This window comes from Podarcis erhardii (genome assembly GCF_964252035.2).
Source record: "Podarcis erhardii genome assembly, chromosome: 5".
NCBI classification, from domain to species: domain Eukaryota; kingdom Metazoa; phylum Chordata; class Lepidosauria; order Squamata; family Lacertidae; genus Podarcis; species Podarcis erhardii.
The window spans coordinates 43191386-43216100 of record NC_138509.1 but is presented as its reverse complement, the minus strand read 5'-3'; the positions used below and the strand labels follow the sequence as shown (position 1 = coordinate 43216100).

Here is a 24715-nt window from a genome sequence, read left to right as displayed (position 1 = left end):
GCTCAAGTAAGCAACAACCAATATAAATATCTGTGTGTAAAATTGATCCCATCTTATTTTTTTGTTAAGCACTGTGCTGTAGCATCTGTTTTTTTTTTTTTTTGTGGGCACCCAGTGAAATAGTTTTACATGCTTCTCTCTTAAGTCATTTAGATTCCAGTTGGTGATGCGAGATATTATTGTAAGACGAAGGTCACTAGAAAATCTCTAGCTAGGAGTGTTCTTTAGCAAATTCAGAAAGGGTACGCAGTGATGCCTGATAAATACAGGCAAATGGTTGCCAAGCAACCACCAGTGTATGCGCTACTCAGAAACAGGATGAAGGGCCTACGTGAGAAGGCACCTCCATTATGATGTCAGACATCAGGCTGAAACCTTGTTGCCACACCCCTTGTCCCCCAATTTCTGCCAATTTCAGCATCGGCACTGATGGGTGGGCCTTTTTCAATCCTGGCAAGAGCTTCTGCCCAGATACTAGGGCTGCTAACTATTCAGCTGGACTCTGCAGTTGCAACATGCATCAAGACGGCATTAGCAGCTGATAACATTTGTCTCTCTGCCATGATATACACACAATGATTAGGTACGTGACAACCAATGAATTGCCTGCACACTGGTGTACACATGGTGCAGGAGCAACAATCTGCAGCCTGATCTGTCATCAGTTCCTGAAGCCCTTATCATTGTTGCCTTGTCACCTGGTGGGACAAGAAAGAGACCATTTTTGCCTATAGCTCCTAAATTATTTATCCCCCCGCCAAGGAAGGGCTCACCTGGCTCCTCCCTTACCTCTTTCAAATGGGCTCTTCAGAACTTTTTTAGATTCATTCTAGGCTGGTCAATTAGGGGAGATGGGGCAGTGCCCCTCCAACCTCGGTCTGCCCTTAGTTAGCTCCTCACATGATTGCCTTCTTCGTTATAAGCAGGCCAGGAGTTGGCACTATCCGCCAGCTTCCTGCTTCATAGTCTCACTGTTGGCCTTTGCAGAACTCAGCAGTGAGGAGGATTGTGACAAAGCCAGAATGAAGTGATTCTGCCTGTCTGGTTCTGGCACCACTGACCATTGGTCTCCTTGCATTCCACCCTACCACTCCCTACAACATGAGACATTGGTGATAGAGGTCTGTCCATATAGTTTTTATTACAGAGATGTAAGAGTTGAGTGTTATCAGTATAGTTATAGAATACAAACCTTTTTGCATTGTATTTCTTGTGTACCATTTAGAGACTATTGTGTTTGCATTAGTATATAAATTGCTTAGATTAAATGCAATGAATGAATGAATGGCAGCATTGCACCCCAAATCCTTGGATGTCAGGGCTGGAGTCAGGAATAGGTTAGCAATAAAACAATAAATCACCCGAGGCCAGTGAAGTTAACTCTTTATTCTTGTTTCCTTTATTGTGATCACTCACAATGGTTCCATATAGATGTGAAATGCATGGAGAACATGATGGATGACTGTGGGACAGTCTCTCCAAAGCTATTCTCTGGACTTGGTCCTGGAAGTTTATTTATTTATTATTATTATTTATTAAATTTGTATACTGCCCTATACCTGTAGGTCTCAGGGTGGTTACAGCATAAAAGCACAATATAAAAACACAAAATTATATGATAAAAACAAAAACAACCCAATAAAAGGCTACCAGGAGCGACTCCCTTCCCCTCCACACCCCAAACACACACAGTCTTTGCCATCTTCTGGATCCTGTTACATCCAGCTTGCTAATCTGGATCTGGGTCTTCCAGCTTCTCCTTAAGGTGGGAGAACGCAGGGCACAGGGACTCGGGGCATTTCAAGAACACTTTGTACATGATTAACACTGCCCTCTTCCTGATGTAAAGCTTCATCTGAGACATCGGGGTCATGATGTCATTGGCCAAGTCTCTGGACAGATCGGGAGTCACAAGGCAGGACAAACCAGTCGGTGCAATGCTGGTGCCATACTGGTTGAGGCTAACTCAGGTCCTTTCAGATCTGGTTCGGTCCCTTCATGAAGCACTGTGAGGCTGCCAGGTACCCAATCCTTTTGAAGGCGAACTTTGAGGCGCTCATGACTTCGATGATGTTGAAGGCTGCCCAGCTGATGCTGTAGCCCAGCATTTGCAAGTAGGTGGGCTTGCAGACGGCATTCGTTTTCATGGCAATGTTATCCTGCTTCAGATCCTGCTTGATCTCGTTGACGCGCTGAGAGATGTACCTTGCCTCGCCCTCCTTGTGGTTGCGGATGCCGTGCACCAGGTCCTGGAGGTTCTTGTTGAACATGCGGTCCATACTGCCTTTCACCATCTTCAGCACCATGGCGGTGGTGGAGGCTGGGAAGAAGAGGTTGCTGCGGTGAGGGGGGAAGCGAGGAGCAGCCAGGAGGGCGGTGCTCCTCTCGGAGGAGAGCAGAGCAGAGGCAGGCCCAGGTGGCGGTGAAGGTGCCTCACATGTTTCCTTCCCACCCCTCATGCTCAGTATCTGCTCAGTAGGATACACTGTAAGAATACGGCTCCAGCTTCAAACCCACAGAGCCGACCCAAGAAGATACTGTACAATGCACAACTGAAAGTTGCTGAGAGAAGTACTCTAGGCAGCCAGTGTGGTGTAGTGGTTACAACGTCAGTCTAGGGCCTGGGGGATCACGGTTCAAATCCCCATTCAGTCATGAAGCTCACTGGGTGACCTTGGGCCAATCACAGCCTCTTAATCAGGGGTCAACAAACTTTTTCAGCAGGGGGCCGGTCCACTGTCCCTCAGACCTTGTGGGGGACTGGACTATATTTTGAAGAAGAAGAAGAAAGAACAAATTCCTATGCCCCACAAATAACCCAGAGATGCATTTTAAATAAAAGCACACATTCTACTCATGTAAAAACACTCTGATTCCTAGACCGTCTGCGGGCCAGATTTAGAAGGCGATTGGGCCAGATCCGGCCCCCAGGCCTTAGTTTGCCTACCCATGGATTAAGGACTTGGCTACATTAGTCAAGAAACTGCATTTTGAATGTGTTATAAAAATGCAACACCAGATGGCGCCAGAGAGCAAAAAGAAATTTCTAAGCAATTTTCCATAGTGATTTCCCCCCGTTTCTTATAACAATTTAATTTCTGTGTGTAGAGAATTAACAGCACTGCACACCTCTTCTCCCAATAAAAATCATTAACCAGGGCAACCAGAACCTTTTCAGTGCCTAAACCAGGTCAGAAGTGAGATTCAAATGGGTCTAGACAATCAGTTTCTTTTACGTATGCCTGGTGCTGGCCAGCTAATATAATCTGACCAAGCACCTTTGCAACTAGGCAAAATCTGTCACACACTTCTGGATTCGGAAAGGGCTTCTTGAGGAGGGGGTGCTCCTCCACCTCCTTCACGAAGTGGGACTCATGCTCCTGACGTCTCCCAGATACTCAGTCAGTGGAGTCTTAACCTCAAAGTTGTGGGTTCAAGCCCCACATAGGGCAAAATATTGCTGTATTGCAGGGCGTAGATGACCCTCGTGGTCCCTTCCAACTCTACATATCTAAGTGTGCAATGATAGCATCCTTGTGCACACACTGTGGACCCTGGGCCTATCTATGATGCCTTCCACTGTTCATTCCCCTCATGGGAGATGCATGTGTTTCCCCTTCCTCAAGCATTCCTTCAGAAGTGACTTGCTGTTTTCACTTCCTCCTTGTAAAGTGCAAATCGACCTCCTATTATCATATTTGTTAGGTATGATTAATAGTTATTTTGCTTCATTTGGATACTAAACGCTTTAAGAGAAGTGAGTGCATCACCATCCCTATTTATGTAACACCTACTTCAGTCTTGCCTGGGGCCCTGAGAATCTGTGGCAATAAATAGCTCATCCTATTATTGTCAAGCTTCCTGTCTTGCTAGTACATCTTACATTCGCTTTAACAGAGGCCATGGCTGATCCTGCATCTGACTTTCTGAGAAGGCTTTTCTCACTTCACACAGCTATACAGTACCGTACCAACCTGGTGAGGGTATAGCATATACTTCTATTATACAAACATCACACAATATTATCCAGTAAAATAAAGAATCATATTCCTGTATTTTTAAAGTTCTTAGTCTAGTACAAGGTTTCTCAAACTTGGGTCTCCAGCTGTTTTTTGGACTACAACTCCCATCATTCCTATCTGCAGAACCAGTGGTCGAGGATGATGGGAATTGTAGTCCAACAACAGCTGGAGACCCAAGTTTGGGAAATCCTGGTGCCCTCCAAATATTTTGGATTAAAACTGTCATCAGCTTCGGTTTTTATTTTGCCCTTAAAGGTAAAGGTAAAGGGACCCCTGACCATGAGGTCCAGTCATGACTGACTCTGGGGTTGCAGCGCTCATCTCGCTTTATTGGCCGAGGGAGCCGGTGAACCAGAGCAGCGCACGGAAATGCCGTTTACATTCCCGCCGGAGCGGTACCTATTTATCTACTTGCACTTTGACGTGCTTTCGAACTGCTAGGTGGGCAGGGGCAGGGACCGAGCAACGGGAGCTCACCCTATCATGGGGATTCGAACTGCCGACCTTCTGATTGGCAAGCCCTAGGCTCTGTGGTTTAACCCATAGTGCCACCCTTGGGCCTTCTAAATTCTGTTTCAGCTTTTAACCCTGCTTTGCTGGTTTTTATTCTCTGCTCTCTGTTTCCTTGGTCTGTTCCTCCAGATCTTTCCTGATGTTGTTTTAATGCTGCATTTTATCTCATTGTCATGTATTATAGAATTGTTATTCTGTTATGCTGTTAGCCCCGCAAAGGACTCTGAGTTGTCATGGGATGGTCTATAAACGTGCCTATCCATTAACCACTATCTTTTTATTTCCTCCAATTCTTTCTGCATCATATTGAAGACCCCTGTCTGACTTAAGCAGCAGGTCAGATCAGCTCTGTTTAAAGCATAACTTTTGTGGATGGTAAAAGCAGGCTCCTCCTAATCTATTTCTAGCATGTCATAGATTAGAACCTGATGCAAAAAGCTTCAGAAATAAAATCAGTTCTTATTTCTAGAATGTAGGTCAGCTTACAGCAAGATGCGAATGACCATCTTCAGAGTGCAATGCTTCCTGATCCTTGGTCTGCAAAATCATCTCATTTTGGTCACAGGATGTGGAGCCCAAGAAAACAACATCATGGGCTTTCCAGACTGGCTCTCATTCCTGACCAGAGCAGACTACTCCTATAATCACGTAGACGGAGCTGTGCTCAAAACTGACAAGCATGCCTCTTCCTTTTACTAAATTACTCCCTCTGCTCTTCAGATAACATAAGCACTTGATTTTATTTCTGCACTGTATCAAGCTGACACTGCAAGCTTTATATATATTTATATATATATTCTATTTCACCTAAGGGAAAACTGTCAGTGCTCATTTTCGCTAAAAGGATGAAACTGCCGTATGCAACTCCATTCATTTTTGGAGCAGGCTGGTTTCCAGGGGCCAGACCAATTTCTTTGTGTGATACCAGGCTTGAAGACATTTGGAGACTTGTCTTGCTGCTTCCGCTTCTCTGGAAAGAGAATAAGCAAACTTTCTTTGTAACAAGACAGGATGGCGGTATAGTAGTAGCCCACGAAACTCTCCTAGTTCTGGTCTCTGTTTCGCATAACTATCATAGTGAACTCTGAAAGTACACTGAAATATTTTTTGTAAATGTCAAGGGCACTTCCTGGCCAAAGGAATGCACACGGCAGAGTGTTAACTCTGTATTGTCAAAGAACACAATCACTTCTTCAGCTCTGGAGATCTACACACACCAGTCTAGCATCCAGACAGCTATTCCCAAGTCTGCTCTATGTGCAGTCACAGCAACCGGGGACCACTCCACCAGTTTTATGTCCCTGCACCAAACAGGCGGCATGCATGCATCTGGAGACTACACCGAAATGGAAGTTGCTTCTACTCTTCCCGCTTCAGTTCTCGCCTGGTTCTGGGAAACAGTGGGGAAGCACCCAGCCCTTCACTTGCCTGGCCTGCCTCTTCCTCCAGCTCTGAAGCTCCCCCTGTCTCTGATTCTCGCTGGTAAGGTAAAGGTAAAGGGACCCCTGACCATTAGGTCCAGTTGTGGCCGACTCTGGGGTTGCGGCACTCATCTCACTTTACTGGCTGAGAGAGCCGACGTTTGTCCGCAGACAGCTTCCGGGTCATGTGGCCAGCAGGACTAAGCTGCTTCTGGCGAACCAGAGCAGCACACGGAAACGCTGTTTACCTTCCCGCCAGAGCGGTACCTATTTATCTACTTGCATTTTGACGTGCTTTTGAACTGCTAGGTTGGCAGGAGCAGGGTCTGGGCAACGGGAGGTCACTCCGTTGCGGGGATTCGAACCGCCGACCTTCTGATCGTCAAGCCCTAGGGTCCTCAAAGGTCCCCAAAGACTACTTTTCACCTCTCTGGAGTCAGACTCCAGGCTGGCTTCCCCCGGTGCAGATGAAGCTTTGATAGAGGAGGAAGAAAAATGTTGACTTGTCCACCTGCTCCTTTCTCCAGCCGTTCCTGAATTGTGAGTCTCTAGACTGAAAGTTGTTCTGGAAGCTGAACATAGATCTCCCCACATTCCTGAAAGACAGGCGGTGTTGGCAGTTCTGATTGCCAACAATGGTTGATTTCGAACAATATACCGTATTTTTCACTCTATAACACGCACCCGACCATAACACGCACGTAGTTTTTAGAGGAGGAAAATCCGTAGGCATGCCACCCGTAGGCATTTCCTCCATAACACGCACAGACATTTCCCCTTACTTCTAGGAGGAAAAAAGTGAGTGTTGTGGTGCAAAAAATACGGTAAATTCTTTTGTTTTCAAAATCAGTCTCCTGCTGGATTCTCTCCCACTTATGCACTTCCTCATCATTCTTGCATGTTATTTAAAGTGGTGCAGAAGAAAACAGAAAAGATGTCCTTGACTCACCTGTGTCTCCTTTGGAAAGATTTGGAAATGCCTTATTAGGCTTTAAACATCTCATGAATAAGTGAGTGGTGGTGGGGAATAAGATTTACACACAATGAAAAAACTTAGATGTACCATAGAGATGTCTATGATGCCCTTTTAGAATGAATGTGAGTTGCGGATAACAGTAGCCCTGCCTAGGAATCTTCTGACACGGATTAATGCAAACTGAAACCCTTGCTACTTATGTGACAATGAATGCCAGATGGAGAAGAATTCTGATTGTCAAAATCCACAGAAAAATCCTGTGACCAAAAGGTTTATTGGGATGTCATTGTTTGAGCAAAAAGCACTTGCCCCTTTAAACAAAATAGTGTTTGGATTTTCCATACAGTGGTGCTGTGACCATTCGCAAAACAACCAGCATCCTCCACTCATCCAAATTCATTGCATCAATTCAGCAGACTCTGATGGATGTATTTTAGGGAGAATGTCCAAAAAGTGAACTGTCCCTAATGGACCGTGAGGTTCCTGGTTTCATTTTTGCAACATCTCAGTCTTTGGTTCCTATTATATCTACAAGCTGGCTTGTGTACTGTTGAAGCTACAGATTGATTTCACCTTTTAAATTAACTTGACCTTTGCCTGTTCACAGAGGCAGAACATGTGCCATCCTGTGCGATTATGAGTAATGTCCTGCAGTAGCAAATACATGTTTATAAAGTGCTGTGGTTGGCATTCTCTGATATGTATCTTCTCTTTTCGACCCTTGGGAGGCCTTTTGCAATGCGCTCGCAGCAACATTTGGCTCTCTTTACCGTACAATTGCTAAGTGCCTGATGTTTCCTGGTCCCATAAGGTGGTACATATATCATGTAATCTCAGAGAGGGTATACTCAATAATATGGGGATGCTTTGACAAGTGCTTGGTCTCCCAGAAGAATTTTTGTGGTAGGGAAGGAAGGAGGAAGATGTACTTGCAGGTTACGTCAACCAAGCACTTTAGTGAAAAATATTTACTGTACTTCACAAAATTAAGCTGTAAACATTTGCTATAAACGCTGAATTATGTGTGTGGTGTGTGTGCCTGTACCTCTAAGAGAAATTGCTTTTTAAAAAAGATTCACAATTTTTATTTAACTTATAAGTATCATTGGCACATCATAGTTTTATCAAAGATGATAATCAGTTGTAAATATCACAAGCTTAAACATAGCACACCAAACTGATAAATAGAAGGAAAAAGCATTGCTTTGCTGAAGGAAAGTAAAAGTGTTATTTTGTAATAGAATCAGTGGTGGTTATATTGATTCTTAATACTGTATAAACTGATGTTATGTTTGGCCACAACCATTATTTTGGGGGCTACTCAATAACGCTATATTATCTTGTCATAAAGCTATCGTAACTTTGTCGTTGTTCTCTGAATCTGAGGTAATGACATGGGTGGTGCTGTGGTCTAAACCACTGAGCCTCTTGGGCTTGCTGATCAGAAGGTCAGTGGTTCGAATCCCTGCGACGGGGTGAGCTCCCATTGCTCTGTCCCAGCTTCTGCCAACCTAGCAGTTCGAAAGCACTCCAGTGCAAGTAGATAAATAGGTACCACTGCAGTGGGAAGGTAAACAATGTTTCTGTGCACTCTGGCTTCTGTCACAGAGTCCCGTTGCACCAGAAGCGGTTTAGTCATGCAGGCCACATGATCTGGAAAGCTGTCTGTGGACAAACGCCCCTCGGCCTGAAAGCGAGATGAACCCCCTACCCCATAGTCACCTTTGACTGGGCTTAACCGTCCAGGGGTTGTTTACCTTTACCTTTTTACCTAATGAATCAATTTAGGCATAGCAGTTTCTCCAGCCATTTCTTAAAAGATGGTGTGTTTGCTGATCTCCATGTTCTGGGAAAAAGTAGTATTCTTGCTGTAGCTAAAGTGTAGGAAGCTAATTCTTTATGTTATGACACCGTCAGAACATAATTTAATAGAAAAACTTTCCACATAATTTAATAGGAAAAATTGGAGGGTGATTTCATACCTTAAGATCTTTTTCATTTGGTTTTTATATTTCCTTCTCCTAACTCGTTCCCACCACATATGGAAAAAGCCCCTCCTCTTTCTTTTTAACACTTCCAACCTGTGGTAATATCTTTTTTATTGATTTCTTTTGTATCTGGTCTGAGTAGATATACCATCTACTCATAATCTAAAAACAGCTTTCCCCTTATGCCAATATTTAAGGAGAACTTATGTGACTTTCATCTCCAAGAGAAATTGTAAGTGCCCAATTGTTGCCCTCATTTAAATCTCTCCTTGCTTCCCTACTCAGTGATCTGTGTTGTAATGCAAGCTGCCTCCAGACTCTCGGTTGTATACATAGTAAAAAAAAAAAGGTAAATGAAATATACTCGGAGTCCTGTAGTGATTTCATGCTTTTTATTGCTGCTTGTAAAACAGTGATTTAATTGTCCCCCAAACCTCAGGCTTTTATATACATTATTTACACAATGAGTCCCGTCTGATTGGCTGATTCTGCTTTCCTCCTGGAGCCTGATTGGTCTTCTCCTGCAAGCCAATCAGTTGTTGCATTCTAGGATCCTACTTGCCTATTGTTCTAGGGCCCAAGCTTAGTACATAACAGTAAAGGACCCCTGACAGTTAAGTCCAGTAGCGAACGACTGGTGTTGTGGCGCTCATCTCGCTTTACTGGCCAAGGGAGCCGACGTTTGTCCAAAGACAGTTTTTCTGGGTCATGTGGCCAGCATGACTAAGTCACTTCTGGCTAAACCAGAGCAGTGCACGGAAATCCTGTTTATCTTCCCGCTGGAGCGGTACCTATTTATCTACTTGCACTTTGACATGCTTTCGAACTGCTAGGTTGGCAGGAGCTGGGACTGAGCAACGGGAGCTCACCCCATTCGGGGATTCGAACTGCTGACCTTCTGATCGGCAAGCCCTAGGCTCAGTGGTTTAGACCACAATAGCTTTAAGCAAATCATTCTGCCAGTGCAACATAATGATCTCCCCCTTTCTCCATGCCCCCTAAATCTATTCTGGGGTTTTCCCCAACCCTCTAGAGCAGATTTGAGGATGAGCGGGGGGGGGGGGGGGAGTGAAAACCTGTGCTTTGCTAGCCCTAATCCTTGCACTAGCACAACAATTTAGTTGAATACCCCTGTCACTATTTTGCAGGAGGAATTCAGGTGCATACCAGGAAATTTAGGTTTGCACAATTAAAGTGGAATAAAATGTCACCCTAATGCACCAACCTCCCTTTAAAAAAGAAACAGACTCTTTGTAGTTAGAAAAGTGAGAGGGAAATGCACAGAAAAATGTGAGATGAACAAATGTTTAATGGGGAGACTTATAAATATCCAGCTGGCTGAATGCTCATTGTTGTGTAACATCCCTGCAAACTAATCAAAACAAAGACCAGATAGAATTTAACCTCTGCATAAGCTTTGTGCAAGTAAGAAATGATGGATGCTCAGTTGGATGTGGTCTGGAGACAGTCTTACCTAGGCTTATTCCAAACAATAAAGCCAGCTTTCTTTTAGCAGTCCTTATAAGCCTTTCTGGTACCTGGCTTTGAGAACAGCCTTCATGGATGCTAGACTGCCTCCGGAACCCACAAGCAAGTGATTAGGCATCCTACTGTAGCAAGCAACTTGAGAAAACAGCCACAAACTGTTTTCCTTTCCTCCATTTTTACCCTAGACAAACAACATGGAAACTTATCTTTTTAAATGTACGGTACCCCTCCTAACTGTGCTAATGATTAATAAGCTTTACTGTAGACTTAGGTCTGCGGGAGCAGAATTAATAGAAAATTGCAAAAGATCAATTCGGTAGTCTGTACAGCATAGCAATTCTTCTTCAGCCCTAAATGAAAGCATTCAAATATCTACTCCCATGCACATTCAGGATAGGATCAGGGCCTCCCTGTCAAAGAGCAGACCTATTTGTTTCAAGATGACCATTTGTTTTAAAAATAAAAGCAGTCATGGGTGGAAAATAGGATCTGGGCTGTGATGCAGATGGGAGGGAAGAGAATTAACCCCCTTTCCCCTTGTGTTATTTCCCCAGTCTAAAGATTTTCCCAAGCGGTTGTTTTCCCCAGGGAGGCGGGGTGGCTGAGACAGAAAGGTAACACCTGTATTACTTGCAAATGAGATAAGATTCCAAACAAGAATATCCTAGGGAATTTAGAATCAGTTATGGCTTCTTTTCTGTGGCAGCTATCAAGTGGATGGCACTTCACTCCAACAGCTGACATCTTTCTAGATCTGGCTTTTGGCACAGATTCACTAATCCAGGCCGACTGAAAACCACGAAGGACAAGAACTGAAGCAGACATGCAAATTGGTTCTTGGCGGGAAATAAAATCAGTCTTAGATTAGCGAGCTGGTTGAACTTATCCTAAATGCTCCTTGGAGGGGGTTCCCAAGAATGCAATCAAAATAGGGGGGCAGGATGGAGTGCTAGATATTTGAAGGGGGAGGGGATTTCTACCACATGCTGAAAAGGCAAACCACTTTTAAATTTATATTGCAAGTTCTGAATTGAAAAGTGGCTTGCCACTTCAGCAGCGCGACTAGTTGCTGTGGAAACATTCAAGAAGCCCTTCTGTGTAGCTAATTCTCCTCCTCCTCCATGTATGCATATAGCTTCATTGCAGCAAGGTCACAGAGGTCAAATGCAGCAGCTGAGTTTGCATTCAGAAGCTTTTGAAGCTTTTTTTTTTTTTTTTGCTGCGGTGACTGTAAAGTAAGAAAATGTGGTGCTTTGCGAAGATCAAGTGAACTGGAACAGTGGTCATCAAACCATGAAGTTTAAGGGCCACAAGACTGGCTTGTCCCCAAACAAGGTAAGTTCCACATGTTCATGCTGAATCAATCCTTTGAGAGATAACTGAAGATTTTATACAGCGTAAAAACTACTTTCTGCCACTGCAGATGTTTAGGCTAAAATAATCAGACATTTGCCCCCACAAGCGAAACTGGCACACAGCCAAGCATTTGCCAGTTCTGCTTGAGCTGCAAAAATTTTCACAGTGAGCTTCAGCGAGCAATTGTCACTGTTTTGCTGAGCCAACATCCATCATGCAATGTGATTAAATCTACAATCAGACCTTATGACAGAAGCAGAGCATTTGTATTATCAGAGAATCCATGTCTTGGTTTTTGAAAATAAGTGGCTCAGCATGGCTCCAGCAATTGTACAGCAGCACGAGACTGTTATCAGTGGTGGACAAGCCTCAGGAGATTTCCCAATTTCATATAATAATCACCACCAGCAGGAAATGCAGATCTCAATCGCCTTTCAGAAAATTATCAGCTTGGGGCTCTCAGGCGCACGTATGTGCTTCATGCCATTGATGTAGAACCTTTACTCTAAAGCAGGTATCTTCAACCTTTTCAGATCCAGGACCTAGTTTTAACCCATGCATGCATTTGGGGACCCATTTCTTAAATTTTTACCATACATTTGCCTGGTGGTAGTGCTCCTGTTGTGACCCACTTTGGATCAGGCCACGACTGGGTACCAAACCACCTGTTGAAGACCAGTGATCTAAAGGACATACAAGAAAGCATGAGAATTTTGAAAGAGTAGTATTGCCAGGAAAGTTGCTCTGTGGTCTTAAGTCCCATAGTCTCTAGCGTTCCTTTGAGTAAGCCACAAATTACTAGGTAACTCAATGGAGCATTGGTCAGCATCCAATTTACATGTAAATAGGACGCTGGGACTGATGGATGTTGTAGTCAAAAATATCTGGGAGTGACCAGGTTGATGAAGGGTCACATACACAAGCTTGGGTTCACAACTATGCCTTTTCATTAAGTAACATATATTATGTAAAAGGAGCAGGTACACTAGAATAGTAGGTCCAACGTAACCTCATAGTAAGTGAAATGTAATTGCAGATTCAGTAGACAGAATCAAATATATAGCAGGTTTGGAGTTACAAGTTGTACAGACCTGTAGAAAGACCTTACTTAGTGAACAGAATCTGAAATAAATTATAGCGTAGTTCTGGAAAACACAGAATATCACTTTTCCATTTATCAACCCCAATTGTCCACACTGTTGTTCTATTTTATTCATATAGGTAGCAACCCTGCGCTGAATTATCACCCTACATAAGTCAATGGGCCTGACATACCGTACATGTAAATGATGGTGGTTTAGACTGCACACTTGTCCTTGAAATTGAGCAGCAGATTCCATCAAAATAAAATGCCATCTTTGGGTGCAACTTCCATGGGTCTCTCTCGCTCTTTCCTTTTCGAATACCTTGCACGTTGGTAGAAAACAATGATAATAATAGCTGCAGCATTTGAAAGGACTATAAGGAGCATGATCCAGTATGAATATCCATAAGTGTTAGAGAGTGTGGCTTCTTTTGAAGGACCGCAAGGTGCAGCCAGCTCAATGGACAGTTCGTTCACTTCCACATTTGCAGGAAACAGAAACAAGCCCAGGAGGGAACAGATGCCTTAAAAATAAAAAGGAAAGCAAATATTTCTGATATTAGTTTGGGAAAGTGATAGTAGGCAGATGAATATTTTTTTTCAAAGTTCTTTTCTGTTGTCAACAAAATTTGCAGAATAAGGCTGTCAGAGGCTTAGGTGGGGTTGGAAGAAAGGGCAAGGCTGGTGGAGCAGTGCTTAAATTATAGGGAAATTCTCTTTTTGCAATTCACAAGTCTTGACCTCTCCCCCCACCCCATTTTATCTAAATCATTGGTAGGGAATGCAATCTAGCCTAGCTCACTCTCATTTTTTTTTAATCACTGGACATCAGATTATCACAATTCAAAGGAAAAACATGTCCTTTCCAGTCTGAGCTCCAATGCCTGACACTTAACTTTAGTTTTGGAAAGCAGCAGAAAGTTGTGCTCCCACTGAAGCCTGGCATTTGCAGGCTTATCTGTGTAAAAGCCCCACTGAATGCAGTGGGACTTGATGCCAAGTAAATACGCTCAGAATCAGACTGTAATTGGGACTATCCTGAAATGCAAGTGATGAATAAACCCTATTTAGGTATTATATAAATCTGGAAATACCACCATTTCCAAGGCTCTAAAGTCTGGAAAAAGCCTAAAATGGCATAAACTCGGTGCAGGGGTGCTAAATTTAGGACCAACTATCCTGATTTTCATCTGCTGACACTGGAACCTGACATTTTTACAGTGCTTCAGAAATCTTCCTCTACTGTTATCAAATCACTTTCAATAGGAAGTATTAAGTTGGAAAGCAGAAAAGTAAAGTACTCTAGTAGTAAGAACCACCTTTCAACAAAAAAGATATTATATGGGAACGATCTAATGCTGGTACGTATATTTTGTAACAGGCTCCCCCATTCCCTGTGAATAAATTCTTTTAGTCCAAAGCTTGCCGTTAGAAAAAGCAGGAGCCTCTTGAGACATATTTAGTGTAAGAACTGGAGTTATTTCAGTAGCAAGATCATAAGGATAGCAAAGTACATCAAAAGAAACCAGATGTAAGCCAAATAGGGGAATGAAGGGTTATACCCCCAGGGAAATATTTGATGGAGTTCATCTTACATTCTAACATATCTCAACTTTCTGAAACATCTAGAAATCTGCTCTCTCTGTCTCTCCCCTCCTCTACAGAACCTGATGTATTGCTGATTTTTCTCTTAGCAAAGTTTTGCCCTATTTTTTCAACTCCAGTTCTCATGCCGCCCTCTTCAAGGCTTTACTAACCTCACAACTTTTATTAAAATTCAAAATGTAGCAACGGTCTTGTGGTGATATTTCTTTAGCAGGCTTGTTATGTTTTGGGTGGAAAATGTCTGGGAGGTTTTATGTAGGAGAGTGGAAACTCAGCCTGAGGCAAAGTGCAGATGGGATTTGTGTGGGAGACAGCTAGTACAGAACAGGACCATCATAAAGTAAATGCTAAAACTACCCTCTGATTGTAAAATAAATGACACAATGTTATAGTGAAGAAATCTGATATCTGTATTTACTAGAGCAGTGTGACCCATCAAGTGACAGTTGCGTGTATCATAACTGCCACAGATCAGACATCATAGGTACCTTTGATGGTCAATTAGGAAAAAGACATGCAGAAGTTATAGCAGCATAACACCTTTATTAGGACCAATATCACAAAGGAGCGGTGACAAATCAGCCATCACAGCAGCGTTGGGCAAGCAATTAAGCTTCTCTGTGCCATTTCCATGCTCTAGATTGCCTCCTGGTGGGACACCTGCTTCATGCCTGCATCTTTCTCAGGGAGCTAATAGCTTTGGGATGTGTGGATGATTTAGATTGAGGGAAATTGTGCGGGGAGAAATGACTAATCCCTACTTTTTCTCTGCTCTGATCAAAATAAAGAGTTCCCAACTGCTGCTTCAAAGTCTGAAAACAACGTCAAGAGAGCTACTCACAGATCTTGTGCGGCACTTAAGTTTGGGCCCTTAGATTACCAGATGAAAGCTGCATGAATCATTCACCAGTGCCAAGGCATCATGTTAGTTGCAGTTCCCATACACTTGTTTGAGGGAGTAACACCCACTGCATCTAGGCAGGAGAAATGCCTTTCCTCCAGAGGGCATCCTGGGATGTCACATTCTCCCAGAGCTATTTTGGACATTGCTATGTAATCATTGCGGCTGGCCCAATACATTTTGCTGCCTGAGGCAATGGATAAGATGGTACCATCCCATTTCATCCAGGCTTGTATCCAACAGTGTATGTGGAGAGTTCCACTCATGCAACAAGCCTTCCACTTCCCTCCCCAAATGCCCTCAAAATATGCTCCAGAAAGTTCTCCGACCCTCTGAACCAGATTTTCGGAGTACACATGAGGCTACAGGGAGAGGAGAAGAAAGCTCCATTGCACAACTAGAAATCTGTTACTCTAGTGGAACAGCAGCTTCCATAGAATCCAACTGAACTTGTAGTTGTATCTTATTTAACACTGTTCAAATGACAGCTTTCCTTTCTCCATCAAACCTGGAAACAACAGGCTATCTTTGGGGGTGCAGAGCAAGCTGGCTTACAAGACTCTGGATAATGGTGGGGAGATATTGCACTGCCATTGAACATCTGCCATGTGAGGCAGCTGCCTCACTCTGCCCAATGGTAGAGCTGGCCCTGATGATCATTTTCTTGTTACGTGTTTATTTGAATAATACCTCCTGACTACTATTATCATATGGTTAGTTAATTTATATCGCATATTCCAATTTTGCTGCCATGTAGTGGAAGCAAATGCTCATGATTAATAGTTTTGTTCCAGAAGCCTAATCAAAGAGACTTCTCATTCAAGTGTTGCTAGTTTATATGCAACCTCCACCGTTCATTAAACCCACAAATAAAATGTATAATATTTAAATTTAAGTAGGGAGATGATAAAGCTGATGTATCTTTGTACAAATGGATCCTGCTTATACTTGTATTATGAGTAGAATACTGAGTTTGTTTAAGAAATATTGGCTGCAATCCAAAGGAGCTGTTGAGATTTAAGCACTTCTTGCTTCTGCAGCTGTTGGAGCTGCTATTGTAATTTAAAAACTAAAACAAAAGAAAAAAACCCTGACTGCATTCAGTTTCCATGTGCCTAGCCATACACAGCTCATTGAGATTGCAGCTATTGACTGCAATACTCCAACTATTAGTCTTTCTCTGCAGAGAAATTTCAAGGAGATCAAGTACAGATCAAATAATTAGAGGATAGCAATCTACAGTCACAATTCTATTCAATTCTGTTCTGTTTCGAATATGAACTCGGGGGCATCTGAAGAAGCTCTACAGGGGTACCTCTATGAAAAGTTTGAACAACCTTCCTTGAAAGATGGCTTGTCCACCATTACTCAGCTTGTTCTGCAGTGCACAGCTGCAGAAGAAATAGGTGTTATAGATGAATTTTGGAGGCACTCTCAATTTGCAGATATTGGCATACTCTGCAATGCACACACAAAATGGTCTGCTGTTATAAGCCACCAATTTCTATAGTTTATGAGAATGGTCCCAGTTGATCTGATAACTGGAAATTTGATATACATGATCTACCTGATGCGGTTAGTGCTGTGCCAAAATTTTCTCCCAGTTTTTAAACCATTATGCAATCCCTGGTCCTGTATTTCTGCAGGAAGCATCTGAACCTCACTGTATTGCTAGAATAATCTTCCTGTGACTTAATCCATACCTGTTTTTGTTTCTTGCAAAAGGGGCCTTCTTATGCTGTCTTTCCATGGAGGGTTGTTTTTTTTTAGTGTGTGACATTACAATGAGACTAAGTGACAAGAGAGTTCAGGTGTCTTAGTCTGGATTTGGAACTTCTTTTTCTGCGATGGCTGCCCACTTGTGGACAGGAGGCTCATTTGGTGCCATTATTACATATCTTTAGGCACCAGGCAAAAACTTTATAACCAGGCCTTTGACCTTTAATTATCAGGGGGCTTTTACTATCTGTGCCTTTAAAAAGAGAGTAGGATGTTACTCATGCATAGGCAAACTAAGGCCTGGGGGCCGGATGCAGCCCAATCGCTTTCTAAATCCGGCCTGCGGATGGTCCAGGAATCATCATGTTTTTACATGAGTAGAAGGTGTCTTTTTATTTAAAATGCATCTCTGGGTTGTTTGTGGGGCATAGGAATTCGTTCATTTCCCCCCAAAAAATATAGTCTGGCCCTCCCCACAAGGTCTGAGGGACAATGGACCGGCCCCCTGCTGAAAAAGTTTGCTGACCCCTGATGTTACTAATGTTGTTATTTCCCTCCTTTGCTTTTAATGCATCTATGGAGGTGTTTTGTTTGTTTGTTTGTTTGTTTGTTTGTTTGTTTGTTTAGTTGGTTGGTTGGTTGGTTGGTTGGTTGGTTGGTTGGTTGGTTGTAAGCCTCTTTGGGTTGCCCTGGACAAGATAAAGCAACTAACAAATTTAGTAAATAATAAAAATAACATGATAAAGAAGAGAGAGAAAATATTCATCCACTGTTATGTTGAGATTTGCACTACTGCACCACTTTTTTTTTTGCTTCAAACCACACTCTCAAAACAGCACTACACAACAGAAAAGATATGTGGGCTAAAGTTTGTGAGCTCACTTGTTTAACATAATATTCTACGTAAGTCTCTTTGAGTGCCTTTTAGAAAGAAGCATTGGCCCAGAAATATGCTGATATATAAATAATTAAGCAAGCAGTTTCTTCTCAAAATCAGTTCATTCACTACAGCCACACTGCCAAGGCAAAACACTTCTTGTTACCTTTTAAACATCTACGAAATAGGTGAATTGTTTTCTAAACTTGTGTTGGAAAACTTTTTCATTAATGGCATCATCATCAATCACAGGGATGCTAGCAAAAACTGCAAGTCATTAGCAGGAGTACCATTCTGACCCCTACTGCATCAGAGGAAGCCCTCATCTCCCACTGTGTAACTCTTCCTGCCAGCTATGGATGTAAGCAACAAATAAGTATGACCATCTCAGAGGAGGGTTTCTCGGGCCATACAGCAAAATTGACCAGGACAATGTCAGTCATCTTTCCTGGTCCCAGGTATTTCATTCTCCCTATCTGGATTTTGAACTTGAGAGACCAAGGAAAAGTGGGTGTGTGGTCTCACTGGCCTTAAACTGGCAATATATTTTTAAAACCATATGTCCACACTGGCTTGGTCATGTCCACAGAATGGAAGATGGCAAGATCACCAGGGACATACTCTGTGGGAAGCTGGTTTAAGGCATCAGGCCCATTGGCAGACCAAATGTTACAAAGATATCTGCAAATGTAGCGTGAAGGTTGGCAACATTGACCCCACCATGTGGGAATCCATTGCAGACAACCACAGTGCCTGGAGACAGTCGGGTCACGTATCCACAAGCAGTGACCAGAAGAAATGACAGCTGGGAGGAACACAGAGAGAAGGAAAACCCATAGTGTACCCATAGTAGCAAAACCAGATGCCTTCACCTGCCCCACCTACAATAGAACATGTCTCTCCCATATTGGTCTCTACAGCCACAGCAGGTGCTGTAACTCTCCAACGGTTTGACTTCACCCCAAAGGTGCACCCCTTCATTGTCTCCGAAGGATGCCGCCAACAACAACAACAACAACAACAATGTATATTACTTACCAGATATAGAATTCCAGGTATAGACCCCAATAGGGCCCAAAAAGGTTTGGTAGGGGTTGCTAACGGCATTGTAGCATGTAAATCCAGAACTGAGGAAGGAGCTGATCAAACTAAGAACTAGCAGAATAATCATCACAGTGTTGAAACCCTTCGTTTTAGTATTTTCCAGCAAATCTACAACTGAAAAATAATATATCATAGTTAATATCAGTAGATACAGTGATTAATACTTCAGATGAAAATCACCTTGTGTCAGCTGGTTTCTATGGATGGAACTTTTTAAAAGCTAACTATATAGTATTGCTAAGAAACAGGAGGGGCTATCAAATATGATCAGACATGTCTGATTCTAGAGAAATTGCCCTTCTACATTGGGATTCGGACAAGTTGACTTATTCTTGTATGTTTAGCTCATTCAGTTTCTCCTCAGTCTTTCAGTATTGTTTTTTAATTACTGTTTTTGTAAACTATCCCTGAAGTTCAAACATTTAGACATGAAGGAATACCCTTTTGAAAAACAGCCTAACTGAGCATGTACCATTGTACCTAGTAGAGTATGACAAACTTCTAAGTAGATGGGCAGCTGCAAGTTTACAACTCTTGTTGTTGCATAGAAAAAGATTATGGTCATCGCAAAACTGTCTAGGAACTAAATTTCATAGTTATATAGAGGATACCAGAAGCAGTGATTCAGTTGATAAATGAGCCTTCCACACACACCCCTCTCTCTCTCATGTGGGAATGTCCCCTTCATGGCATTCATATAATTTTATCTGAAACCATGCACCTATTCACATAGAACTGTGCACATTTCCCTGTTCATGGAAGGATTATGTGCATATATTCCAGGCGGCCTGCTGAATGTGCATAATGACCAGTTATTGCAGATATTAACCACTCAATTTATATTCCCCTTAAGATAAAATATCTCATTTGATAATTCCTTGCCCATCCATTTCCCACATTGTAGGAAGCACTTATTGAGAACTAAGGTACATGTGTGTGTCTCAAAGAGAGATTATAATTTCCTCACAAAAAACCTTATTCACAAGTATTTATGCAAAAGTAGAAGTGTCCATGTTTCAACAAGATATTTCAAATTAAATCTAATCAAGCCAGGATTGTCAGTGCTGCCTTTTCTGTACCGGCAGAATGAAAACTCAATTCATAGTATGTCAGATAAATATTTCAGAATAAAGCCAGTTCATTCTGCCTATATTTGGAAGAGTCTGAGAAGCCACGTTTGTTTATTGCATCATACAAATCATTAATGGCAGGCTATTAAGAGCCCAGTACTTTGATAGAGCTTTGTATGCCTTGCACTGTTAACTTCCAAGACATAAAAGAGAAGATCAAGTTTACTGTTCAGTGGAGTAGCAGTCACAATAAATTTAGGGGATAATATCAGAGGTCTTTGTTAGTTTGCAGTGAGGCTACTAATTAACTGACCTTATAATATACAAGCAAATTGCTCTTGCCAGCAAATTCCTTGCAGCCCAAGAACTGTGGTATAAAGGCATCGATCTAATTCACACTACAGAATTTTACAGCATGTCTTACATTCTGCTCTCAGGCTCAACCTCCACCATTATCAGCACTGTGCTCTGTATCAACAGAAGTTTTATACAGGAGATCAGTGCCCAATGCAATAGAGAAGTATGTGGCATCAGGGGATGAGGTTTTGCAACTTCCATAGTATGTAAACAAATATATAAATTCATGGGATGTAAGAACTGCCATAGTGGATCAGAACAAGCTCTATCTAGTTTGGTGTATTGTTTCCAACAGTGCTAACCAGATGCTTCTGCACATTCTCAAGCAGGAAACAAATAAAAAAAATTCTCCCTGTTGCTTATATTTAATATCATATAATTAAACGTATACTCTTGAGAGTCCCATGGACTGCAAGAAGATCAAACCTATCCATTCTTAAGGAAATCAGCCCTGAGTGCTCACTGGAAGGACAGATCCTGAAGCTGAGGCTCCAATACTTTGGCCACTTCATGAGAAGAGAAGACTCCCTGGAAAAGACCCTGATGTTGGGAAAGATGGAGGGCACAAGGAGAAGGGGACGACAGAGGACGAGATGGTTGGACAGTGTTCTCGAAGCTACAAACATGAGTCTGACCAAACTGCGGGAGGCAGTGGAAGACAGGAGTGCCTGGCATGCTCTGGTCCAGGGGGTCACGAAGTGTCGGACACAACTAAAAGACTAAACAACAACAATTAAAGGTATAGTGCCATTGAACTTGGAGGCTTTATTTAGACACCCATTGACAGACCTATGCTATTTTGGCACAGGATTTCTACAATTTCTTAAAGCTTACTAGTTTATGGCATTATTACAGAACAACTATGTTGTTCTAGTCTACCTGACACTATAGTTTCACTTACAAACTCTAAAAGACTTGGTACTTAGAAAATAAATCCTTGAATGAAGGAACTCAAAGTTTAGTAAACCAAATTTCTGTGAAAAGCAAACATTTGGGCTTTAAAATGGACTTTCATAGGAAACTGAAACCTACTGAGTGATTTCAAAGGAAAATATCAGATCTCCAAAATTTTGTGGTCTTCATTTTTACAATGTTCAGTAATTTGATGAAACTCTACATCAGGGGTCAGCAAACCTTTTCAGCAGGGTGCTGGTCCAATGTACCTTAGACCTTGTGGGGGGCCGGACTATATTTTGAAGAGAGAAAAAATGAACGAATTCCTATGCCCCACAAATAAGCCAGAGATGCATTTTAAATAAAAGCACACATTCTACTCATGTAAAAATACACTGATTCCCGGACCGTCCACAGGCGACTGGGCCGGCTCTGGCCCCCGGGCCTTAGTTTGCCTACCCATGCTCTACATGATATAAAAGGATGCTCACGAGAAGTACCTATTAAGATCAAGACATCTGTGGAATATATGCTGCAGTGGGACTTGTCCTTCTATCCACAAGGCTCCATGATGAAGTAAGTGGATAAGGCAGTTTTTGCCAATCTCTCCTCTCCCCATTGCATTCCCTAGCCCGCCTGCCATGCTTTCTTGGAGGGTCCACCAACTCTCCCTTGAGCAGCATTTCATGGGGCACAGAGGAAATTGACCAAAATCCTCTCTTCCCCCTTTTCAAGTGGGAGTATCCCTTTAGCAGAATTCCGCTCATAGCAGATCTGGATTCATCCCATTATAAATCGTGGCACTACTTGGTGAAAAGCCTAGTGACAAGAGGATGCAAATGGTGGTTTCTCTCAGCCATTTTAGCCTTTGCTTTTCCTTTCTCTCTTTTTATCAATTATTCACTCGGATGCATTTGGTATGCATCCATCTAGCCCTTCAGAACTATGAACAATAGCTAAATGAACAATTCACAGAATACCAAGGGCACTAGCTAGCATTCAGGAAACAAAGGAGAAACCTTGCTTGGACTTTGCTGTGGTGTATGAAGTCTAAATATGTAAGGAAGAAGATACAACATTGTTATCAAATGATAAGCGTAAACCAGATCTAATTGTATTCCAATTGGCTCACTTGCGCTTATTACTGATCACACAGGGAAACAGTAGACATGAAACTTTATTTCTGTGAACTTCCTTAAATTAAATTAAATTAACTTAGGACCCAAGCCAGTGCGTATGAGATGTTTGGCCTATTTAAAAAAAGTCATACTAATACTATGTTTCGTAATTGTCAGTGAATTATATTTAGCCAATGCTTCATTTTATATACAAACTTCTTTTAGTTCTGCTTCTGTGAGCGAGGTTTACCATGAAAACTGGCATACAAATAAATTGAAGGTGAAAACATGTATTCTAGCAAGACCACTATAGGACCTAATAATGTTGTCTGACATCAAGCATTTGTTCACCTGCTAATCTTCTGATGCAATAATTCTATGATATGCTAGCAATGGCCTTCTGCATTCTACACAGGACAAAATGGCCAGTCCCTGTGCAACAGAATAAATGGACACAAAATTTAACATCCACAATGGTAATATCTAGTAATCACTAGGACACGTCAGCCTCCCAGGACACCCTGCTGCTGGTGTGAAAGTTGCCATTATTGGGAAGGAAAATTGGTGAATTAACACACGACATGAAATTCTTTCACCTATAGCTTGAATTAAGATAATACAAATACAAACAGAGCTATCTTTCTGGAAACACTTTCTCTGTAACTATCTTTCAGCTTCAGCTAATTCTTATCATTTTCATGCCGTAAGTCATGTACTATTTTGTCAATTTTCTTTTAGAGAGTTTGCTTGTAACAATGTTTGCCATTCTTATTTTACAGCTCTTTGCTTCCTGGTGTTACTCTTCTCTTCCATAAAAGTATCCACATGAAGAAATTAAAGCCATGGTTCACAATACCCAAGTAAACAGACAGCATTAAACCAAACAGCTCCCAACAATAACTCTTTATATTTACTTGAGTAGATAGTTACCTTGGAAAGGGGTATCCTCAACACTAAGTCCATTTTGCACGTTCTTTGAACAAGATCCTTCAAAGAGTCCATATGTAATGAATATTGTCTCAGTGGAATTTACATCACCAAATTTAATCTCACTTGAAACCCAATTTTTGGTTGCAAGAACAAGGCAAACTATCACCAAGGAGATAACACTGGTGAAAAAAGCAGAAGCAAACATCAGGGATTTTCTCTTGGATGGCATTTTATCAGAAAAGTGTTTTTCTGAGGTGCAGTAAGATTTCCCTCCTTGATTCTTAGTTCTCTAAATGAGAAATCCAGTGAATAGAAGCTTCACGTCTGCTGCTGAATAATGGGGACCCTGTTACTGGTATCTGTGTTGGCAGAAAGTCATGCCCATAAACTTTGAACTAACAGCAGTGGTAATAAAGTTGTAAAATCATTGAACTTTGGTCTGCAGTAAAGTGTTGCCATAGTGACAGGAAAATCACTCCAACCATGAACAGTAAAGATCTGAAAGGGCTGTGGCTCAGGGGGAGAACACCTGCTTTGCATGCCGAAGATCTCAGGTTAAATCACTGGTGTCTCCATGTAGGTAGACAACACTGAGCTAAATGGACCAATGGCCTGACTCAATATAAAGCAGCTTCCTGTGTTCCTGTGAAAGCTTTGCATTATCAAATAATTCCTTAGAAAGCTCAAATTTTGTAGAATGAGTGTTGTTGTTGTTTTCATTTTGCCCATATAGAATTTTTTGGCAATGTACATTTTGGAGGTGAAACTCAGCTTCTTGTTTGTGTTTGCTTTCTGAAAACATGAAGAAGGATTAGCAAAGGGTTAGCATATACACACATAGGTCCAATTCATGCTGTTGTTATAAATGTGTAAAAGACACAATGGTGACTTGCCTTTGGTCAGAGCTTTCTTCATTTGCTTCCCAAACGGTGGGGGAGATACCTGGTTTGCTCAGCATGGTAAACTATGGCTTAGCCAGATCATGCTGATATGTGGGCTTCCAGAGAAGACCTTGTAGCTGCTTTGTTCCTTCCTGGTCCTTTTCTCTGCCATACGTTACTGAGCTAAGCCAAAGTTTGGCTTACTAGTGGAGTAGGAGAACTGAAAATAATGCCAGTATGTTTCACATCTGGCAACCAATGTGCTCCTCTGGTTTCAGATAGTACATGGGTAAAGGTGAAGGTAAAGGGACCTCTGACCATTAGATCCAGTCGTGGCTGACTCTGGGGTTGCGGCGCTCATCTGGCTTTATTGGCCAAGGGAGCCGGCGTACAGCTTCCGGGTCATGTGGC

At 42.2% G+C, this 24715-nt stretch overlaps 2 protein-coding genes across 4 annotated transcripts in view; one reads left to right on the top strand and one right to left on the bottom strand.

Annotated features, from left to right (window-relative positions):
* The window catches only part of PTPRE (protein tyrosine phosphatase receptor type E), a 149780-nt gene that overhangs the window by 7396 nt on the left and 117669 nt on the right, over positions 1 to 24715 (top strand). The window lies entirely within an intron of this gene.
* CLRN3 (clarin 3) lies at positions 13099 to 23779 on the bottom strand. Its single transcript, XM_081863349.1, has 3 exons — positions 23424 to 23779; positions 18989 to 19168; positions 13099 to 13372 (listed from the first exon to the last, which is right to left on the bottom strand). The coding sequence occupies exons 1-3, from the start codon at positions 23650 to 23652 to the stop codon at positions 13104 to 13106; spliced, it is 678 nt and encodes a 225-aa protein (XP_081719475.1). The 5' UTR covers positions 23653 to 23779; the 3' UTR covers positions 13099 to 13103.

Excerpts from the sequence above, each read along its gene's own strand:
- CLRN3 (XM_081863349.1), bottom strand. The coding sequence starts at position 23,652 with ATGCCATCCAAGAGAAAATCCCTGATGTTTGCTTCTGCTTTTTTCACC. Across the intron at positions 19,169-23,423 it reads TGAGGATACCCCTTTCCAAG|TTGTAGATTTGCTGGAAAAT; the intron begins GTAACTATCTAC and ends ATTATTTTTCAG. Across the intron at positions 13,373-18,988 it reads TACCTGGAATTCTATATCTG|GCATCTGTTCCCTCCTGGGC; the intron begins GTAAGTAATATA and ends TTTATTTTTAAG.